Source organism: Acinonyx jubatus, chromosome B1 (assembly GCF_027475565.1).
Source record: "Acinonyx jubatus isolate Ajub_Pintada_27869175 chromosome B1, VMU_Ajub_asm_v1.0, whole genome shotgun sequence".
Taxonomy (NCBI): Eukaryota; Metazoa; Chordata; class Mammalia; order Carnivora; family Felidae; genus Acinonyx; species Acinonyx jubatus.
Window position 1 is genome coordinate 15,473,006 of NC_069382.1, and position 24,019 is coordinate 15,497,024.

A 24,019-nucleotide genomic window follows, 5' to 3' on the forward strand; every position below is an offset into this window, starting at 1 on the left:
CTTTCTCTTACATTAGTTGTTCTTCTCAGGATACATCCTCTCATGATGTACCTAATTATTTCACATAGAATCTAGGTGGTACGCTTCCAAAATGGGTCAATTTTGCCCTGCAGATTCTTCCTAAACTGACCTAATTTCACCTGTACAAAGTACGAAACATACCTTCAAATGTGGTCATGTCTGTTTATTCACTGTTCTCCAAACACGAGATTCATGCCATAACCCAACGCATAAACTTTTGTTTACTCCACTTTCAAAATGTCCTCTCTGCCTGCCTATTCGGTGCTTTACAGACCAAGGCCGAAGAACTTAATTCCAACCACACCTTATGAACATTTAAATAGTCAAGGCAGGCTTGGGGTGGGGTGGGAAGTCTCCCCAAAGCAGCCACCTAATTGAGCTAAAAGAGGCTGAAATATTTAGAAATCCTACTAAACTTTCAAGGTCTACTTTAAAGTAAGATATTTAAAATAAGCAAATAAGAAAATAAATAGGTAACTAAGTAAATAAAGCCAGACACTTAATAATGCTAGTCCACACTAATCTTCCCTTCTAATAGTTCTCATAGAACCCCAGAACTCTGAACTTAGAATATACCTTAGCAACCTACATCAACTACCTAATGCTACAAATGAAGAAACTAGGGCACAGTTAACTGCTTGTCTATGGTCACATGGATGAGACCCAGAAGCCAAAAATCTTCTGATTCCACTTCTAGAATTTTCTTCACCACATTTTGTAAGTAACCAAGTTTAATATTGTATCACTGTTCTCTGGCCTATAACTGGGAGACTTGATTTTACATTCTTTGATTAACCTTTGTTTCCCAGGCTTAATATTTTATAGTTCGAATTTACAAACTTGTTAACAAGTTTATTTGAAACCAGTAAATAACATTAACACTGTTAGCTGTGCAGGCATCCCTCACTATCTGGACTCTGGCCCAATAGTTCCTCTAATAGCTCACTAAATTTTTAATCAAAACAATAAACCATTTTAACATGATGTTTAAATTGAGAGGGTGCAGAGTATGCTGTGCTCCCACCTCAGCTGTTCTCTGATGGCGTCACATTACCTGCTCACAATTTCTTTTTTTAATTTTTTTTAATGATTATTTATTTTTGAGAGACAGAGAGAGACAGAGTATGAACGAGGGAGGGGTGGAGAGAGAGAGAGAGAGAGAGAGAGAGAGAGAGAAAAAGACACAGAATCTGAAGAGGCTCCAGGCTGAGCTGTCAGCACAGAGCCCGATGCGGGGCTGGGAACTCACAAGCCGTGAGATCAAGACCTGAGCCAAAGTCGGATGCTTAACCGACTGAGCCACCCAGGCACCTCTCCTGCTCACAATTTCTGAGCTGTGGTATGCATTGCCACTGTTGTCTTCTTCATTTGAAGTGGAAAAGGTTATGAAGAAATTAGTTGAGCCTAAGAGGCCTAGAAGAGCCCAAAGAGTGTAAGTTGAAAGTGATAAAGTATATTGAGAAATGCGTGCAGAAAAGGCATAGATAGGCTGGCCATGCACACATCTCTATCTTACCAGGTCCAATGTTTTAGTTTTACGGGGAAAAACCAAGAATCCTTACAAAAATATTCTTGGATCTGAAAAACAGTGGGTCAATCGAGCACAAATAATAATTTTGAAAGACAGAAATACTTTTTGCAATAGACTGTTGGCCATGATTAGTGTTTCAAATCTTTTACTGTTAAAGGAGTGCCTGGGTGGCTCAGTCAGTTAAGTGTCCGACTCTTGATTTTGGCTCAGGTCATGATCTCACAATTCATGAGTTCAAGCCTGGCATCAGGCTCTGTGCTGACAGTGTGGAGCCTGCTTGGGATTCTCTGTCTCCCTCTTTCTCTGCCCCTCCCCTGCTCGCACGCTCTCAAAATAAATAAACTTAAAAAAAATTAAAAAGAAATAAGTAAAGTATTTTACTGCTAATAAAGGAACCCTTGTGGATTAAGGGCTCCAGTAACAGATGTACCAAGTGGCAAAATGCCACCTTTGTTCCTGTACCTTTAAAAGCTCTGAGCACTACTTATAACCAGGTCACTCAGATCAGGGTTCCCTACCGTGCAGCAGTATGAATAAATTTTCCTCCTACATTTAGCTCAGTTTCTGTGTTTAAACAGTATTTCAGTGCTTCAATTATATTTGGAGGAGAAACTTTGTAGGGATTTGGGGTGGGAAAAATGTTTAGGCTTTCTATATCCAATTAAGTTTCCCAAAAGAATTAGAGAGGAATAGTGAGAGATACCTGTATGTTTCTTCAGCGAAACCAAATAGTTTTTTGTGTCTTGAATCTCAATACTAGGGTCCTTGGAGACCGGTATCGCCATCAGCCAAGGTATCACCACCAAGCTGACTAGAAATGTAGTTCCTTGGGTTTTACTCTAGACTTAATGAACCAGAATCTGCATTTTAAGAGGCTCTCCAAGGACTTGTATGCATATTAAAGCTTAAGAAACCTTGGCCTTGTGGATGCCCAATTAGCATACATTTCTACTTTCCTCCTCCTTTTTTTTTTAAAAAACGTATTTATTTATTTTGAGAGAGAAAGAGAGCCTGTGCATGCGTGAGCGAGCATGCACACGTGACTGAGTGGGGGAGGGGGCAGAGAGAATCCCAAGCCAGCTCTGTGCTGTCAGTGCACACAGGCCTAGATCTTAGGAACCCAACCGTGAGATCCTGACCTGAGCGGAAATCAAGAGTCAGTTGGACACTTAACCACCCAGATGCCCCTCCTCTTCATTTCTTCTTAACAAATCTTCCCACCCCACTTCCCTTTTAAAGACACCTACCTATCCCTTTCCTACGAAGCCCTGTCCTTAAGGGGAAGATTCCTTCCGTTCTCCTGACTCCCACCCCTAACTCTAGGGTGAATGACCAGCCCACAATAATCCCATTCCTCTTGCCAATGAATGTTTTAGGAATAGGAGTGTTACCCAATTCTGGGCAGTGAGACGTGAGTCAGTTGAGAGTGCTTCTTTAAAGTTTCCTCCATTCTGAGAAAGCCAGAGGAAGAAACAGTTTCCCTTTGCCTGGACATCATCATGTCTGGATATGAATACTAAAAATTCTGCAGACATTTCCTACTAGCCTTAGAATGAAACCAACACCACACAGCTGGACGAACACAGTGGTAGAACCTGGGTCCCTGAGGACATTTTTGAGCCACTGTACTGGTCAACCCTCAAGCATGATCTATTTCTGGAATTCTTGTTAGGTGAGAAATACCGTTTCCAAAATCATCCTAATACAAACAGTTAATCATCAATAGTCCTGAAAAAAAAGCTCAGTGATTCACTGAGATGATGGCTTTTTTAGATGGCTTTTTCAAAATCTGACAATTCTAAAAGAGTCATGGGCTTTCTTCCTAAAAGAAGCTTTTTATTGGATGTGTCCCCCACCCCGCCAATTCGTAGGACAGAGTGGTGCTTGTAATTTGTGGAATCAAAAAGTACTTATAAAAATAAAAAATGCAGGGGCGCCTGGGTGGCTCAGTCGGTTAAACGTCCGACTTCAGCTCAGGTCTTGATCTCACAGTTCGTGGGTTTGAGCCCCGCGTCGGCTCTGTGCTGACAGCTCAGAGCCTGGAGCCTGATTCAGATTCTGTGTCTCCCTTGCTCTCTGCCCCTCCCCTGCTCAAGCTCTGTCTCTCTCTGTCTCTCAAAAATAAATGTAAAAAAAAAAAAAAAATGCAACAGTGGGTCCTTAAAATGCAAATTATAACTTAATCAAACAGTATTAAAAAAAAACACACACACGATAAAACCTGCAAGTCATATTATACATTTTCATTAATTTTCTGTAACATTATTTCTTTTCAATATATGTCACTGTTTTCAAACCTAATTTTAAGAAAATTTTATGAGATACTTTATATGCCAAATGTTAGTCTGCTACATTTAAAAAATTTTATTAAAAAATTTGCTGGGGGGGGGGGCGCCTGGGTGGCTCAGTCGGTTAAGCGTCCGACTTCAGCTCAGGTCACGATCTCGCAGTCCGTGAGTTCGAGCCCCGCGTCGGGCTCTGGGCTGATGGCTCAAAGCCTGGAGCCTGCTTTCGATTCTGTGTCTCCCTCTCTCTCTGCCCCTCCCCCGTTCATGCTCTGTCTCTCTCTGTCTCAAAAATAAATAAACGTTAAAAAAAATTTTTTTTTAATTGTTACAGAGGATGCTTGATAAAGAAATAGAGATTTTCCCTAAAAAAGAAAATTAATCAGATATATTAACAATTATAACTCTGAAGGAAGCACACATGTATTCTGTGTATTTCAGATGGCAAATTTAAGAATAGGTAATTGTTAAAAAAAATTAAATTTCAGTGAAACATATGAAGTACAGTTCCCAACACTATAGCTGGGTTCCTCAGTTCCTTCATTGACAAATAGTGTCTCTTTTGTGCCAATACCTGCTGAATTTGGAGATTCTAGCAATGAGCAAGATCCTGCCCTCATGTTGCTTATACTCTAGTGGCAGAAATAAGTAAGCAAACTACACTAATTCCAGGGTCTGGTAAGTATTCTGATGGAAGGAAACAGGCTTTGTGACAGAGAGCCAGAGATGTGAAATAGAGATGTGAAGCTACTCAAGACAGAACATTCAGAAAAAGTATCTCTGAGTGGGTGATATACAAAATAAGACTTGAGCAACAGACAGAAGCACCCTATGCAAAGAAAAAAGGCAACAGCAAGTGGAAATGCCCCATAAATACAAAGTATCCTGAGAATGGTAAGGAAGCATTGTGACTGGAGCAAGGTAATAAGAGATTTAAAAAAAAGAAGGGGGGGGTGCCTGGGTGGCTCAGTCGGTTAAGCCTCCGACTTCAGCTCAGGTCATGATCTCGTGGTTTGTGAGTTCGAGCCCCACGTCGGGCTCTGTGCTGACAGCTCAGAGCCTGGAGTCTGCTTCAGGTTCTGTCTCCCTCTCTCTCTGCCCCGCCCCTGCTCACGCTCTGTCTCTCTCTCCCTCTCTCTCTCTCAAAAATAAATACATATTTAAAAAAATTTAAAAAAAAAGGAGTTGCAGGATATCCATATGATGTAGACTAATGGTTTTCATCAACTTTAAAGGATACGAGACTAACTGCGTTGGAATTCCTGTAGCAGAGCCTAGGCATCAGTATGACACTAATATACCACGTAGAGTAAGAATCACTAATACTGAGTCTGTTAGGCTACTGTAAGGAATTTGGATTTTACTTTCACTTATTTGAGTGAGAGAGTGAGAGAGAGAGAGAGAGAGAGCACGCGCGCACGCGTGAGAGTAAGAGAGGGGCAGAGGGACAGAAATAATCTTAAGCGGACTCCAGACTCTGTACAGAGCTGGATGCGGGGCTCCATCCCAGGACACTGGGATCTTATCTGAACCGAAATCAAGTCAGATGTTCACCTAAGTCACCCAGGTGCCCTGGATTTTACTTTTAATGTACGAGTAAGCCTACTGAAGAATTAAGAAGGAAACTGGTAAGACTGATTTTATTTTTAAAAGATCACTCTCGTTGTTAGGGGAAGACACAAGGGGCAAGAATAAAAAAAAAAACTCCTCAATCCTGAAAGTTTTAAGAGACTGAAGGAGCATTTATCAGAACAGTGAGTGGAGGCCTAAAACATAGATGGTGATGGGCAAAGCCAAGAGTCTGATTTTTCAGACATACTAAACAATCAATAGGTACAATCAGAGCAAAGAAAAAACCTACAAAAAAGGGGACGTTCAAATGTCCAAAATACTTTATTCATCTGACTGTGAGAATAATTTGACTACATAAGGGATTTGTTTATGCTCTTACATTACCATCCCATGTGAATTATGTAGCTAAAGATTTATTCTTTCAACTGACATTTCAAACAAAGATGGAAAATACTACTTACAACTAAAAAATGTTGTCTTTAGGGAGCCTGGGTGGTTCAGTCAGTTCTGCGTCCAACTTTGGCTCTGGTTATGATCTCGCAGCTCGTGAGTTCAAGCCCTGTGTCGGGCTCTATAATGACAACTCAGAGCCTGGAGCCTGCTTTGGATTCTGTGTCTCCCTTTCTCTCTGCCCCTCCCCTGCATGTACTCTGTCTCTCAAAATAAATGAACATTTTTTTAAAAATTAAAAAATAAATAAATAAAAATGTTGTCTTCAACTGACCTAAAATCTAACCTGGAAACCTAATATTTCACAGTTATGTTAACTAGTGTAAAGGTAACGTTTCAACTTGCTTTTACTTTACCTAAAATATAGTTTCTTTCCCACCAAATAATAACAACAAATTGACATATCCAAAAAGTAATAATAAATTGATGTGGAAATACAGCACTAAAGATTTTTACTAATTAAAAAGTATTTACAGTTTATGAAAGAATGTATCATGGTCATGGGTTAGAAGATTAATATTCTTAAAATGTCCATACTACCCAAAACAATTTATAGATTCAGTACAATCCCCATCAAAATGCCAATGGCATTTTTCACAGAGCTAGAACAAAGCATCCTAAAATTTGTATGGAAAAACAAAAGACCCCAAATAGCCACGCCAATATTGAAAAAGAATAAAAAAGCTGGAGGTATTATACTTCCTGATTTCAAACTCTACTACAAAGCTACAGTATTCAAAAGAGTATGGACTGGCACAGAAACAGACACGTAGATGAAGGGAATAGAACAGAGAGCCCAGAAATAAGAACACACACACATAGTCAATCTGTGACAAAGACGGTGAGATCATACAATGGGGAAAAGACAGTCTCTTCCATAAATGGTGTTAGAAAAACTGGACAGCTATATGTAAAATAAAGAAATTAGACTATCTTCTACCATATATAAAAATAAACTCAAAATGGATTAAAGATTTGAATGTAAGACCTGTAGAATGTAACTCCTAGAAGAAAACATAGGAAGTAAGCTCCGTGACATCAGTCTTTGCAATATTTTTTTGGCTCAGTCTCCTCAGGCAAGGGTAATAAAAGCTAAAGCAGGATTACATCAAACTAAGAAGCTTTTGCGCAGTGAAGAAAACCATCAACAAAATGAAAAGGCAACCTACTGAATGGGAGAAGATATTTGAATCATACATCTGATAAGGAGTTAATATCCAAAATACATGAAGAACTTACACTCTCAAATACTATCAAAAAAAAAAAAAAAAAAGAAAAAAGCTTGATTAAAAAATGGGTAGAGGACCCGAATAGGCCACAATGAAATACTACTTCATATTTGTCAGAGTGGGTAAAATAAACAAGACAAGCACTGTTGGTGGGGATGCAAACTGGTGCAGCCACTGTGGAAAACAGTATGAGAGGTTCCTCGAAAAATTAAAAATAGAAATACCATATGACCCAGTAATTCTACTAGATATTTATCCAAAGAAAACATACTGTTAATTTGAAAATATATGCACCCTTATGTTTACTGAAATATTACTTACAGTAGCCAAGATATGGAAGCAACCCAAGAGTCCATCCATAGATGGATAAAGAAGATGTGGTATATATGTGTGTATATATGTATACATATAAATACACACACAGTGGGATACTATTCAGTCATCAAAAAGAATGGAATCTTGCCATTTACAACAACATGGAGACCTAGAGACGATAATACTAAATGAAAGAAGTCAGAGAAAAACAAATACTATATGATTTCACTCATACATGCAATTTTAGAAACAAAACAAAGAAAAAAAGAGACAAATAGACTCTTAAATACAGAGAATGGTAGTTGCCAGAGGGGAGGTGGGGGGGGGATGGGTGAAAAAGATAAAGGGGATTATGAGTACACTTATGATGAGCACTGAGTAGTGTATAGACTTGTTGAATCATTACACTGTGCACCTGAAACTAATAACACTGTATATTAATTATACTTTAATTAAAAAATTAACAACAAAAAAGGGCACAAGACCTGAATATATATTTTTCCAAAGATGACATACAGATGGTCAATAGGTACATAAAAAGATGCTCAACATAACTAATCATTAGGGAAATGCAAATCAAAACCACAATGAGATATCACCTGTCACAATGGCTAAAATCAACAACACAAGAAACAACAAGTGTTGGTGAGGATGTAGAGAAAAGGGAACCCTCTTATACTGTTGGGAATGTAAATTGGTACAGCCACTACAGAAAACAGGACAGAAGTTCCTCAAAAGATTAAAGACGGAAATTCCAGGGGCACCTGGGTGGCTCAGTCGGTTGAGCGTCTGACTTCAGCTCAGGTCATGATCTCACAGTTCGTGAGTTTGAGCCCCTCATCGGACTCTGTGCTGACAGCTCGGAGCCTGGAGCCTGTTTTGGATTCTGTGTCTCCCTCTCCCTCTGCCCCTCCCTCACTCATGCTGTCTCTCAAAAATGAGTAAACATTAAAAAAAAAATTTTTTTTTTAATAAAAAAACCCAGAAATGCCATATGATCCAGCAATCCACTTTTGGGTATTTATCCAAAGAAAATGAAAACAATTTAAAGAGATAATATACACCCCTATGCTCACTGCAGCATTGCTCACCACAGCCAAGATATGGAAGCAATCTAAGTGTCCACTGACAGATGGATGGATCGAGAAGATGTGGTATATATATATATATATATATATATATATATATATATATACACAATGGAATATTACTCAGCCATAGAAAAGAAAGAGATCTTGCCATTTGTGGCAACATGGACCTAGAGGGTATGATGCTGAGTGAAATAAGTCAGACAAATACCATATTTGTCTTTCACTTGTGTGTGGAATCTAAAAAAACAAAACAAATGAACAAACAAAACAAAACTCTTAGATACAGGAAAACAAACTGTTGCTTACCAGAGGGGAAGAAGGCTTGGGGGAGGTGAGGATGAAATAAGCTAAGGGGATTAAGAGGTACAAACTTCCAGTTATAAAAATAAATTAAGTCATGAGGATGTAATGAACAGTATAAGGAATATAGCCAATAAAGTTATAATAACTTTGTATGGTAACAGATGGTAACTAGACTTATCATGGGGATCATTTCATAATGTATAAAAGTATTGAATCATTATGATATACACCTGAAACTAACAGAATACTCTATGTCAATTATACTTCAAAAAAATTTTCAATCTTAAAGGAACTGAAACTTGAATTATGTTGTTTCATCAACTTGGTAATTATTTTCAAATAATGCTCTTTAATATTTAACTTAAAATCTGAATAGTTCCCTACAGTTTATTCTGAGTTCTTTCATTTGCCAGCATTCTCCCACTTTCTCTGACATGAAGACAACAGGTTAGGATATTTTTAACTTCAGCGCTGTTGTCTTTCTTAAAGAAAAAAGCGAAATGTATCTTATGCCCACATCCCTCTCAAATGTGAAAAACATCTGGCTCCGCCTCTCCCACTTATCTTATCTAGCTGTTCCCTCTAGGTTTTATGATTTTGTAAGACACTAAAAATTTAGGGTGAAGTAGTTTCTACTCCTAGTTAATTAGCTTTTCAATAGTATAAATGATATTCCAGATATTTTTACGGTAAAATAGAGTAATTGGAAAAGTTACTATAATATCAATTATCCAACAATAAAATATATTTAGAAAAATCAATGCAAATTAATAGCAATTGATATTTTAAGCTCAATACACCATGAAGTTTAATATGTAAGTTCAATATATACAGCTTTTAAAAAGAAAAGAAACTTACCTTTCAAAAGATGATTGAGGTCCATTGTGTCATGTAAGACTTTTTGTTTATATCTATGGTCTACGTTGGAATCTAACACTGAAGATTCTGGAGTGAGATCAGGCCCAGTTTTTTCTTTTCCCTTTTTGGTTGATTTCAAACATTTTGAATTATTTTTTAAATCCTCAACATTTCCATATACTTCTTGACTCACGTTTTCTTGCCTTTTAACTTTTACTTTTTGATCATTTGATGCTCCCAGTTCAAAAGACTGAATAGGGCTGATGTCTGGAGTTGAGAGAGGAGTGACATCTGTCACAGTATCTTCAGATTCCTCAGTGTAGTCATTGACTTTTGGTTTAGTACTTGAAGGTCGTGTTCCTGTTGATTTTACTCCTGATTTATATTTCTGTTTTGGTGACAAGTGGGTTACACCAGACAGACGTTTCTTTAATGATGGAGATGTATCAGAAATACAGTTATCAGACCCTGCATCTGAACAATCTGTACCTGAACTTGAAGATGAGGAAGACAAAGAGGAAGAGGAGGAAGAAGAATTACTTTTGGAATACTTTTTACTTATGTTTTTTTTAAGGTTATTAGGTGGTTTAGCTGACTTGGACCTGACATGCTGCATTTTCCCATCATCACTGCTCTCCTCTCCATCTGTATAATAATCATTGTCACCTTCTTTCACAATTTTGGGAATTCTACTTGGAGTGGGTAAGTGTATTTTATGCCCTGTTGTAGCATCCCACAATTTTTTTGATCTTGAAGTGGACAATGATAAAGAATTTCTGGTTCGCATATTATCATTTTCTACGGGGTGTTCTTCTGGAAGAATTTTCTTTTTTATTTCATTTTCCTTTCTTTGTATTCCAAATTTCAAGTTTACATTTTCTGTATCTTCGTCTATTCTCCTTTTAGGGTCATCATTTTGTTTGTCAAAAACTGAGTTACTTTCACATTTCTTTTCTTCTTCAAAGTCACTGTCAAAGAAAGAATGGTCCACTTCACCTTCTGATACATCTCCAAAACGATCCATGATGGCAAAAATATATCTGAAAAAAAGAGGCCAGTGTTACCATCAGACTGAAGAATAATTTCTTAATACTTTTCATTTTTTTACAGTAATTGCATATCTCAAACTGAGACGTTTGATTATAAAGAAACATGACAAAAACACCCCAAAAATATTAACTCAGTGAAATGATAATGGGGCTAGAGGAGTAATAACAAATTGTACCAATGATTTGAAAAATAAGTAAGTCTAATAATTCAGTTCACGAGTCATCAAGGCAAGCATATCACAAACATATACCTAGGTGAACCCTAAGGAAAATCTGCCTTCTAGAAGTACAATTAATTTAGACTAAGAAAGGATGATATTAAAACCTCCTAAAATTAGCTAAGCCAGCTTGAATTCAGAATTTGTCCTCTAACACCATTCTACACTAAAAACAAAAAACAAAAACAAAAACAAAACAAGAATCAAAAAATCATAATGACTTGGAAGGTAGCTGATTCTATTTCTGGAGGTAAAGAAAAACAAAGGCCTAGAGTATTTTACTGTTACCAGAAGGCACAATATTCAAATATGCCTGATATAATGGTAATACAAGAAAGGCTCCAGTTTAAAGGGGCCTCCTCTGTTCAGGTTGCACAATTTAACACTGAAAAACAAAACACACAAAATACACTTAAAAAAATTTTTTTTAATGTTTATTTATTTTTGAGAGAGGGACAGAGCATGAGCAGGGGAGTGGCAGAGAGAGGGAGACACATAACTTGAAGCAGGCTCCAGGCTCTGAGCTGTCAGCACAGAGCCCGATGCGGGGTTCAAACCCACAAACTCTGAGACCATGTCCTGAGCTGAAGTCAGATGCTTAATTGACTGAGCCACCCAGGTGCCCCCCAAAATACACATAAAAGTGAAAAAGTCCTTCTGTGATACCTTTTAGTCCATAGTGACATTCAAAAGAGCAAATAATATGAGCTGCATTAAAGGAAAGGCATATATAAACTAATAACATATAGCCAACAATCCAATTTTGTGCTCAGTATATTCAAATTATGATTAATTCTATTATGTAAAATCAAACAATAAAAGATTATATAATCTATATTCTAAAGCAATCATGATTCTCTGGAGCCTTTAATTGTTGAAGTGATACTGCAACCTATAAAATCAAGTACAAATATGATTTAAAAATCAACCAAACTTACATTACTAATACTAATGCAATAGGTTAATATGATAGATTAGAGGTATATATGGTAGTACATTTTATCATTGGGTAAATTTTTTTGCCTTTAAGGTTTTGAAGAATATAAGGCATATTAAAAAATTTAACTATTCACAATCAACTTTTAAACACTTAGGGAATCTGATTAAATTAGTAAGGTTAGACTTATAATTAGGTTTATTAAAAATGTCTAAGTGCTGGGGTGCCTGAGTGGCTCAGTTGGTTAAGCATCCAACTGTAGCTCAGGTCATGATCTCATGGTTCGTGGGTTTGAGCCCCTCATTCGGCTCTGTGCTAATGGCTGGGAGCCTGGAGCCTGCTTTGTATTCTATGTCTCCCTCTCCCCCACTCACACACTGTCTCTCTCTCGCTCTCTCAAAATAAAATAAAAAAATTAAAAAAAAAAAAGTCTAAGTACTTACTAGGACTTCCTCTATTAGATATGTCAGTATCCCTGGTCAGATGTTCAAGGTACATAAGAAAATTAAATATACTAAAATTGAACTGTGCTGCAAGCTTGCAAATGGCATACAATGTTCAGGGAAATTTAAGCTAAGTCAGATTAATCAAAGTACAAATAAGTTTTAAAATTCTAACATATTATTAGAATTAAATTGATTTAAATTGAGATGTGTAAGTAGATCTTAAAAATTTAAGAAAAATTAGGTAACTTATACCTAAATATTAAATATAAGAAATATTACTTACTAAAAAAAGAAAAAATATTATTTCTCATAGCACAGATCAATGCCCTCTTGTTTTAAAACTCAAATCAGCAGAAGGAAGCCTCCTCCACAAGTCCTCAAAAGATATTTAATAAGGTTTTAGATGTCATATTTATCCATTATGGAATTAAAGTCTACTCTTTACTCTCTTAATTTATAAAAGTTGAAACATCTCTTTTAAAGGATTTTGGCAATTAATTTTCAGAGCTGTAAGAAAGCCATAAGCCTTCTGAATCAGTACTTTCATTTCAGAAATTTATCCTAAGAATATAATACTAAAAAGAAGGAATGGAATTCTCATATTATTTCAGTAATACTGAAAAAACTTGAATAGAGGAATATTATGATTCCATCAAAATTATTATTATATCAGGAGTCAGCCAGCTACTGTGCATGAGCCAAATCTGGCCTGCCATTTGTTTTTGTAAATAAAGTTTTACACACTACAGCTGCAGAGTTGAGTAGCTATGAGACTATACAGTCCACAAAGCCTAAAATATTTACCAAATGACTGGATTATGGAGGCTGTGGATCTCTGCTTATATTATATCAGAGATATATGATATCATTATATCAGCATGAAAAATGAACACTACAAAACTGTTAGCCATACTGGGTTAATAATACAATTTACACACTTAAATAAAAACCAGGGGGAAAAAGGGCAAAATTAAGTCGACCTGTTAGAAGAAAAACCAACAATCCCACTGCATTTTTTATATTTCCATTACTGTTATTATAATAGTGTCCTTGCAATAAATTAAGCAAATAAGTGATGACTGCGAGTCTGCACAACGAAAAAGAAGGAACTGAGTCAGACACACTCGGGCTCAAACTTAGTTCTACCACTTCCCAATTGTGTTTCTGGGTCATGTACAAGGATGTTCATCATAGCCCTACTGTTTATAATAGAAATGAGTTAGGGAAAAACTCAATGTCTAATAAGAGGAAAATGGATAAACGAAATGTTGTATGTAATATACTATATGTCAGTCAAAAAGGGTGAGCTGAGATCTATAAAAATAAAGTTTACTAAAAGAGCAAAATTAAATGAAAAACAATACAATTATGTAAAACTTAAAACTAAATTCCTCACAGGCACAAAGTTACATAGCACGGACTGGAAGGACATACATTAGACAACTATAAGCTGTGAAGGGACGCAGACAGTTGGGGGGTGGGGTGAGGATAAAGAACCTGGCAGAGGCTGGTGATTGTGGGTCATCACATACCTAAGGAGTGTGACTGGGGGCGCCTGGCTTGGCTCAGTTAATAGAACATGTGACTCTCGATTTCCGGGTTGTGAGTCTGAGCCCCTCAACTGGGCCTAGAGCCTACTTTTTTTTTTTATGTTTATTTATTTATATTTGAGAGAGAGTGCAAGCAGGGGAGGGGCAGAGAAAGAGAAGACAGAATCCCAAGCAGGCTCTGCACTGTCAACACAGAGCCTGGCGCGGGCCTCAAACTCAAGAACCATGAAATCATGACCTGAGCAGAAATCAAAAGTCAGACACTTAAAGGAGCCACCCAGGCACCCCAGAGCCTACTTAACTAAGAAAAACTTAAAGAAAAAAATAGTATGATTGGTCATTGTCAATCCAATTCTGCCCACCTGAGTTCAGAAAGAAAAACGACCAATTAAAATAGTCACTGAATGGTGAGTAAGTAGCTCTTATAAACATTGTCACTAAATTTCCAAAAAACATTACCCTCTTTTGTAAGGTAATCAACTCTTTCATCCAAAATGTCAAGGGATGGAATAAAAAGGGGTTATTATTGTTTTTTTTTCTTTTGCACTTTGTCACATGGGTACGAATACCTTGTGATTAAAACAAAAAAAATTTTTGTAGGTTTCTTCAAATTTTCAAAACAAATGGTTTCATGGCATAGCCCAAAGCATAAATTTTCCTAGTCAGTTTAAAAAACAAATCTTTCAGGGGCATCCGACTCTTGATTTCGTTTCAGGTCATCATTTCCCAGTTTTCGAGTATGAGCCAGGCATGGGGCTCCACGCTGACAGTACAGAGCCTGCTTGGGATTCTCTCTCTCTCCCTCTCCTCCCATCCCCCTGCCCTCCCTCCCTTCCTCTCTCTCTCTCTCAACATAAATAAACATTTAAAAAAAATCTTTCAGGGGCGCCTAGGTGGCTCAGTCGGTTGAGCGTCCGACTTCGGCTCAGGTCATGATCTCGCGGTCCGTGAGTTTGGGCCCCGCGTCGGGCTCTGTGCTGACGGCTCAGAGCCTGGAGCCTGTTTCCGATTCTGTGTCTCCCTCTCTCTCTGCCCCTCCCCTGTTCATGTTCTGTCTCTCTCTGTCTCAAAAATAAATAAACGTTAAAAAAAAAATTAAAAAAAAAAACTTTCAAAAACAAATCATCCAAATCATTTCACCTTTCATCTTCAGAAAAATTTGTTTACATTTTTCAGGAAATACACAAAATTAACATAACTAAGTCCCATTTGTATTAGTGCTATTATTCTAGCACAACTAACAGCTAAAATGTATCTAAGCTTAAGAAGTTTTATTACTCCTATTTACCAATGAGAAAAGTGAAGCAGAGCAAGAACTTGCCCAGAGTCACACAACTAGTGAGTGGCACAGCCAGGATTCTAAAGCAGGCATAGTTTAAGGATCCTGTTATTAACCACTGTTCTATTCTGCTTCAAAGTATAGTCCTTCCAAAGGAACTAAGATCTGTTTTTGTTTTTTAACCTTTAAGATACATGGCTGTGATATCTATGATTTATATGATGGTAAACTGGGTAAGGTAACAAGATTTTCTTCTCATCATTGGGATTTTGAAAGGAAAACAGAACCTGTTTAGCAATGGTTTTAGGAGTTCTCTGTAGGAGAGGATGGTCTGTACAGTTAAAATAAGATACACATGCCAGTGATTGCCATGCATTTTGCTGATCTGCCACGTAGCAGTGTTCCTCTAACAAAGTAAATTGGAACAAATCTCACTGGCACCACAAATGAAATAAACTAGTAGCCTTAGGTAAATTAAAAGTGTTAACCTAGGTAACAAGAATTCAGAACTTTGAATTAACTTGTGACTCCCTAGAATCCAATATGAGCTTGTGACCAAACCCCCTTTCCAAATACAGTAGTGAATTCCAAAGTTATTTCTGGCAAGGAGAGTAACAATTCTGGAAGACACTAAACTTGAAATGTTTCCAGCAAGCCTCCTCTTTGTGTATTTGGCATTTCAAGTTAAATCTTGTGATTCCTGATGACCTTGAGTGAGACCTACATAAAGTTCCTCAAGATGGTACATGGCAAAATAATGCAAGTTAGAACTAATACCCTTCCTGTATCCTCAGAGATCCCCAACAGTCCTGAAAGGAAAAGATTGTACCCCCTTACACTAGAACTAAGGCCTAGCAAATTTAAACGGCCTGACCAATTTCAAGTTATTAGTTTGTTTCTGGATGCTTCTTGTGATGTCAAGCTTTATCAAATTTGTGAATTAAAAAAAAAAAACTGAGATGGACGGTTGAACATAAAGATTCAGAAGGTTCTGGATAAATGGAAAAGAAGCTAACATTCATATAGGTTATATACCAAGCACTTTCTAAGCACTTTTTCACTGATCAACCATTTAATACTGGTAACAACTTTGAGATTCGAGATGAAGAAACTGCAGCTCAGACAGGTTAACTGACATATTCAAGACCACGTGGCCAGAAAGCAGTAGAGTCAGGATTTGGATCCAGGCAGTCTGGCCAGACAGTCAGCAGTCTTACTGATTATGCTATACTCAAATAAGCAGAATATTAATAAGCAAAAAACCCAATGGGGAGGTATACTCTGAAACAGCCAAATAATAACACAATTAATAGCACAGGCACAGAATGAGGGAAGGTAAGGTGCACGGAGGACCCCAGCTTAAAAGAAGGTTCTTTGAAAAAAGACGCGGAACTTACCAAGCGGCAAAAGCATGACTTAGGAACCAAAAGACCAAAATACTCTTAAATCATATCCGGATAGTAATATACAGTCTAAGACAACTTGAATTATATTCTGCTGGTCAAACTACTTCTTGAATGAAGCATTTAGTTCTGGGTGCTAGGGGGAAGAGTCTAGAATTTAAGTCATGATCAGTGGTTTACAGAACAAGGCATTCATAGGCTAGTAAAAGAAATGGCTAAGAGAAAGCAGGTATTCAGATACTCAAAAAACTGTGACATGAAAAAAGATTTTACAACTGTTATTGGTAGTTCCAGAGGTAGAACTTGCATCAACAGATGTATAATGTATAAGGAAGCTGTTCTGAAATTAACATAAGAACTGCTCAAATGGAATGGGCTACTTTCTAAGATTATGAGCCAGAAGTCACTAGACAATGTTGGAGTTACATGTCTACTTGCTGGGATGCTACAAAAGGAATTCATGCATTAGATATGATTTTCCCAACTTTAACATTTTATGAACTAGGTCTAAATCCCAACATCAATCTGTAAGCCAAATGATTAGGAACTTCTTTGAAATCCCTATTTTTCATAGCTAAGTTTCCCGCCTTATCTCCTTACCAAACTGGGAATTCCTGGCATCTTGCTCATCTTTATATCCCCAGTGCCTAAAGTGGGATCTGACAAATATTAGACATTCAAAGAATGTTTACCCGATGAGGGAGTCTGGAGTTAGGAGACTGAAGACCGAACCCTAGTCTCTTTGCTAGCTATGTAAGCAGAAAAATCAATGCTTCTCCCTGAGCTAGTTTCCTTGATAGTTTCCCACAATCGTCCCCCACCAATCCCCACCGCACTCCCCACACCAGAATTAACTATCCCCTTATTTGTATTTACAGGGTTCATGTCGTCCTCAACAGTTGTAAGGACCCAGCTTCCTAAGTGGTCACAGTTCGTGGGAGGTGGTGCATAAACCCTGGGAGACTTTCCAGGCATAACATCCAACAGACAAGGTTATCGTTAGGATTTAAACACTCCAGTGGTTTAAACGTAATTTACAGAAAAACTATCCAGTGATCCCATCCACCAAGTAATCATTCTGATAACATTTATTTCCAAGTTAATGAGATTCCATTTACATTGGTAAATAAAAATATGCATTTAATAACACTGTAAAGATTCTCTTCACCACATACTGGGAAAGGGTAAAAATTAAATGACAGATCACTTAATAACTCTTCTGGGGGCTCAATGAAAACCGGCATGTGTCAACGCTGACTGGGCGTCACTTGGACACTCACCATTTGTCTAGTTCTTACAGAACGAGAAATACTAACGCTCAAGATACATCAGAAAAACACACAAATAATCTGGCATTTTTTAAACTGGCATTTTGTTACTGTGACATTACACTGTTTCTATAATTATGTATATAATACGGTCCAAAGAAGGTAACCCGTGGGGTACACGAAAATCTCGGCCCGAAATAAACATCCCTTTTCCAAGAACTCGAGAGGGTCAGTTTACCACCTCCTCCGGACCACCCCCTTCCCCCACCGCCCCAGGCAGCAGCAGAAAGCTGACAGCCCCTCAGGCGCCAGGGTTCAGAGTCAAAGCCGCGGAGGTGGGCGGCGGTGGCCTCAACCCAGCTCCTGGTTACAACCACTTCTTAACTCCGGCCGACCCCGGTCCCCACTCCAGCCGCGAAAGCGTCCTGAGGGCAGGCCCGGCGGCTCCCACAGGGGCCGGCTGGGGCTGCGAGCGGCCCCACGGACCCGCCGACCGCAGGCTCGGACGTCTTTGTTGTGGTTACACCCGCCACCCGAGAGGCCGGCCGGGCCGTAGGGCCGGCGGAGCCAAGGGCTGGGGGAGGGGGTCCCGGCCGGCCGGCCTTCCTAACTTCCCACGCTGGCTTCCTCATACCGACTCTGAGTGCTCGCCGCAGCCTGGGCTCCGTAGAGGGGAAACGGATCCCGGAGGGGAAGGGTGGCGGGCGCGTCGCGGGCGGGGCGGCAAGGCGGCGGAGCAGGAGGGATTGCTCGCGCGCCGCTTACCTGGGTGCCGGGGCCGCTGCGACCGCCTGGCGCGCCGCCCGAGGCGTTGCAGGCTCGCGCGCACACGCTAGCGCGCGCACGCAACCTCCGCTCGCGGCTCCCAGCAGTCTGGCTCGAGCTTCCGGAGGCGGAGACAGCGGAAAGGGAAAGGAGGGCGCCGAGGGATCGCTGCGAGCCACGCGGGAACTGGGCGGGGGCCCGGCGAGCGGCGCGGCTCCTGGTGGTTCCTTTCCTCTCCTCGCGGCGGGCGTCATAGAGCGCGGGGGGTTCGCCGGCGGCCTAGAGAGGCTCGACGCGCCGTGCGGTGGGTGGCCGGGACTGGGAGGCAGGGCCCGCGACTCTCGGGTGGGAAGGGACACGGGAGGAAGCTTACCTTTTAGGCCCTTAGTTGCCCGGTGCACCGTCAAGGTGCTAACTGCTGTTGCCCCCGCTGTTAACAGCAATGTGGGTGGACCTAGTTGTTAGGGTGGCCAATTTAATTGGGAAAGTGGCTTTAATGATCTTGTAACTCCTCCCCGAAACAACAGTAGTAAAAATGAGGGCGGCTGTGGCTTTACGATTATTTAGGTCAGTAAAGTTCAGATCAAAGAACTAGTTGTGTGATTCAAGAGCTGGTGACACATTATAAAGTCCTCTGACTATTGGTAAATGAGGTGGGTAGTTAAAATAAGAGAAAAATGTGGAATATGTTGAATGCCATAATTTTTCGATTTTGAACTCACAGTTGTGTAGTAGGTGTGGTAGAATAATGGTGCTCCAAATATGTCCACCTCCTAATCCCCAGAACCTGTGAATATGCTGTTTAACGTGGGAAAAGGGACTTGGGCTATGTGACTAAGGATCTTGAGATGGGAAAATTAACTTCGATTACCTAGGAGGGTTCAGTGTAATCAGATTTTTTTTTTTTTTACACTTAATTATTTTTGAGAGACAGAGAGAGACAGAGCCTGAGCAGGGGAGGGGCAGAGAGAGAGGGAGACACAGAATCAGAAACAGGCTCCAGGTTCTGAGCTGTCAGCACAGAGCCCGATGCGGGGCTCCAACCCACAGATCGTGAGATCATGACCTGAGCTGGAGTACGTCCCTTAACCGACTGAGCCACCCAGGCGCTCCAAGTGTAATCAGATGGATTCTTAAAAATGAGAGTCAAGAAGATTCCAAGTCATTAATAGGAGGGGTGGCCATAGAAGCAAGATTGTAATGTATAGTACTGTGACTATAGTTAACAATACTGTGTTGTATATTTGAAAGTTAAGACAGCAGGTCTTAAAACTTATCACAAGAGAAAAAAACTGGAGTGATTGTTGTTAACTGGACTTACTGTGGTATTCATTTCATAACATATATATCATGTTGTCACCCTAAATTTACATGCTGTTATATGTCACTTTTATCTCAGTAAAACTGTCAATTTAGGGGCTCCTGGGTGGCTCAGTTAGTTAAGCATCCGACTTCAGCTCAGGTCATGATCTTACGGTTCTTGGGTTCAAGCTCCGTGTCAGGCTCTGGGCTGACAGCTCAGAGCCCGGAGCCTGCTTCAGATTATGTGCCTCCCTCTCTTTCTGCCCTTCCCCCGCTCCCACGTGCTATCTCTCTCTCTCTCTCTCAAAAAATAAACATTAAAAGAAATTTTTTTAACTGTCATTTAAAAGATGTTTTTAATTAAAGAAAGCAGCAGGAGATCAGAGTGATGTAAGCGGCCTTGAGCCAAGGAAAGCAGGCACCTCTGGAAGCTGAGAAAGGGAAGAAAAGGTATTCTCCCCTGAAGCCTCCAGAAGGAATGCAGCCCTGTTAATACCTTGATTTTAGACTTCTGACCTCCAGAACAGAAAGAGAATACATTTGTGTTGTTTTAAAGCACTGGGTGTAGTAATTTATTATAGCAGCACTTAAAAACCTAATTCAATTAGTATTTGATAATGTATTTTTTTTACAAGGAAGTGCAAAGAAAGCTGGGAACTAAGGGTTATGCATAGCCTAGGGAGCATCACTAAGGAATTGGCTCTGTTTTTGTTCTTCACAATGCATTTTGTACTTTTCGGTTGTAACTACCAACAAATACACAGAACCATTTTGTTCTTTTTGTAGACTAACCGCCAGGATTTCACTTAATTCTGCTTGGTAAAACTATGCTGGCACCATTTGCCAGGGATGATTGTCTGTCCACTCTGTGGTCAAAGTTTGCTATCCAAAGGGTTTGAATAGACATTTCTTCCAAGAATATATACAAATGGCCAATAAGCACAGGAAAAGATGCTCAACATCACTAATCATTAGGGAAATGCAAATAAATCATGAGCTACCACTTCACACATATTAGGGTTGCTGTTATAAAAGTAAGACAGGAAATAACAAGGATGGGCAAAGGTGTGGAGAGATTAGAACCCTTGTGTTTGGCTCCTGGGAATATGAAATGGTACAACTGCTATGGAAAACTATGGCAGTTCCTCAGTAAACTGAACACAGGTACTATGTGAGCCAGCAGTTGCACTTCTGGGAATGTACCCTAAAGAATTGAAAGCAGAGTCTCAAATGGATGTTTGTATACCCATGTTCATAGCAGCATAATTCACCAAAGCCAAAAGACAAACAACCCAAATGTCCACAAAAGATAGATAAACAAACCTTAGGTGGCTCAGTCCATTAAGGCTCTGACTTCGGCTCAGGTCATGATCTCATAGCTCGTGAGTTCAAACCTCGCTTTGGGCTCTGTGCTGACAGCTCAGAGCCTGGAGCCCGCTTCGCATTCTGTGTCTCCCTCTCTCTCTGCCCCTCTCCCTGCTCAGGCTCTGTCTCTCTCTCTCTCTCCCTCTCTCTCAGAAATAAACATTAAGAAAATTTTTTTAAATGCTGTAAATCCATACAAGAATATTATTCAGCCACAAAAAAGAATGAAGTTATGACATGTGCTATAATGATGGGTGAATCTTGAAAACATTTATGTTAAGTGAAATAAGCCAGACACAAAAGGACAAATATTACATGAATCCATTCACATGAATGAGGTACCTAAAATAGGCAAGTCACAGTAACAGATTAGAATAGAATTGGGGCACCTGGCTGACTCAGTCAGTGGCATGTGCAACACTTGATCTCAAAGTTGTGGGTTTGAGCTCCATGATGGGTGTGGAGATTGCTTAAAAATAAAATCTTCAAAAAAAGAAAAGAAGAGAGATTACCAGGGGCTGGGGATGGATGCCGGTGATGGTTGTACAACAATGTGAATGTACCTAATGCCACTGAGTTGTACACTTAAAAATGGTCAAAATATTAAATTTTGTGTATGTCTTACGAAAAATAAAAAAATCTTATATCTTAAACTTTAATTTCGGCTCTTTTTCTGGGCTATTAATTTGTAAGCTTTTGCCTTTTCCTGGTTTTCTTTTCCTGGAAAGAGCACATCCTCAGTAGTCTGTACTGAATGAATGAATCAACGAATGCATGAAGTCGATTGTAAACAAACTTCTTCAGGCCAGAGATTTTGCTCTGTGCCTCTTCATACTTCTGGTCACAGAGGGTCATCAACTCAGAGGTGTAAAAAAGCTCTTCCCCAAATTCATTGAATCTGAACTCTTTTATCAGAAAAGATGTAAATAATATCCCTTGACCCCTTAAAAAACATTTTTTTTTCACTTATTGTATACCTCTTGAAGCAGAATATGAGCTTGACTATTTCTGTAGAGAGCTATTAAAAGACCTTGGGATAATAGCTGGTGGTTTTTTCATCTATACTAAACTTCTTATAAGCATATGGAAAACTTTTGTTTTTTAATTTATGAATTAAGTTTTGAAGGATGAAATCTTTACTGGGTTGAAGTTTATAAACCAAATTGAAATTAAATGTAGTTAGGTTTCATATTTTTTAAGTATCTAAAAGGGGGTAGTTCAACACATTTAAATGCTGGAATAGAGGAAATTGAGGAAGCAAAATGACTTAGGTTCACATATGAATTTCCTGAACTCCCACAAAGCAGAATTAGTAGCTCTCTTCTTGCCACCATAGAACTTTGTAATACCTTAGTAATATACGTAACATTGCTTAATGCTTCCTCCCCTCTACCCCAATCAGAATGTGAGCTCTTCAAGGACAAAGACCATATTTTATATTTTTAAATTTATTTTTATTTTTTTAAGTTTATTTATTTATTTTGAGAGAGAGCATGAGCTTAAGCTGGGAAGGGGCAGAGAGAGGGAGAGAGAATCCTAAGGAGGCTTGGTGTTGTCGGCACGGAGCCCAATGTGGAGCTGGAACCTACGAACCATAAGATCATGACCTTAGCCAACATCCAGAGTCAGACTAACCAACTGAGCCGCCCAGGTGCCCCTATACTGTTTTTTAACAAAGCACCTTCCTAATATTTTTGGACTGAATGAAAGAATGAATAGAAGTCACATACTACCTCACAGAAGTTTACAGTCTATTTAAAAGCCAGATGAGTGCTATTCTTATTGCACTGGTTTGGTAAGGACATTATTTGTATACTTTAGAAGCAATTTTGTCCTTTGACATTACTTTTAACTACTGTATTTGAAAGATAGCATAATGGAGCAGAATCCTATAATTTAGGTCCACCACCTACTAGCTGTGATTTTGAGCAACTCATTTAACTTCTCTGAGCCTCAGTTTCTTCCTCTAGAAAATGGGATCATGCTTACCATATCTCCTTTACAGAGTTATAGTGGGGGACATATGTTTTAAAAGGATTTTCAAAAGTTGAAGTTTCCATTAAAATATGAGATTATTTTATTACTTTTTTTGGTCTACTCAACTATCCTAGATATATTATCATGGAAGAATATCAGATTTATTCACTCAAAAGTATTTATTAGGGGCCTGCTATGTGCAACCCCTGTTCAGGACTCATTAAAACTCTAATACTAATTTTGGAGACACCTGAGTGGCTCAGTGGGTTGAACATCTGGCTCTTGATTTCAGCTCAGGTCATAATCTCATGGTGGTGAGATTGAGCCCCATGTCAGACTCAGTGTTGACAGTGCAGATTCTCTCTCTTTTTCCCCCTCTGTCTGCCTCTCCCCCATGCTCTCTCTCTCAAAATAAATAAATAAACATTAAAAAAACCTCTAATACTAATTTTTACTTTCCATAATTATGTTCTCTTTCTTAGAGCAAATAAATGCCAAATGAGAGACACTGGCTTCTTTTTGGTATACAAACTTTATAAAATATTAAATACATAGGGGCGCCTGGGTGGCTCAGTCGGCTAAGCATCCAACTTGGGCTCAGGTCATGATCTCACAGTTTGTGGGCTTGAGCCCCGGGTTGGGCTCTGTGCTGACAGCTCAGAGCCTGGATCCTGCTTTGGATTCTCTCTGCCCCTCCCCTGCTTGTGCTCTGTCTCTCTCTGTCTCTCTCTGTCTCTCAAAAATAAATAAATGTGAACAAATTTTTTTAAATATTAAATACATAGTGTTAATCTGAAAATATTCA

General features: G+C 39.1%; 1 protein-coding gene across 4 annotated transcripts in view; it reads right to left on the reverse strand.

Annotated features, from left to right (window-relative positions):
* Nucleotides 1–18,723, reverse strand: part of CFAP97 (cilia and flagella associated protein 97) — a 40,007-nt gene extending 21,284 nt beyond the window's left edge. The window contains exons 1-2 of one of the 4 annotated variants that reach the window (XR_008295848.1): nucleotides 18,571–18,723; nucleotides 9,656–10,695 (exon numbers count right to left, since the gene is read on the reverse strand). Coding sequence is in view for 3 of the 4 variants with exons in the window: in XM_027077121.2 (XP_026932922.2) it covers nucleotides 9,656–10,679 (1,024 nt within the window). In the remaining variant the exon portion in view is untranslated. Of the gene's footprint in view, nucleotides 1–9,655; nucleotides 10,696–18,439 lie in introns of all 4 variants that reach the window. The other 3 variants (XM_027077121.2, XM_027077122.2, XM_053216312.1) reach the window with 3 other exon arrangements.
* Nucleotides 18,724–24,019: the final 5,296 nt, after the last annotated feature.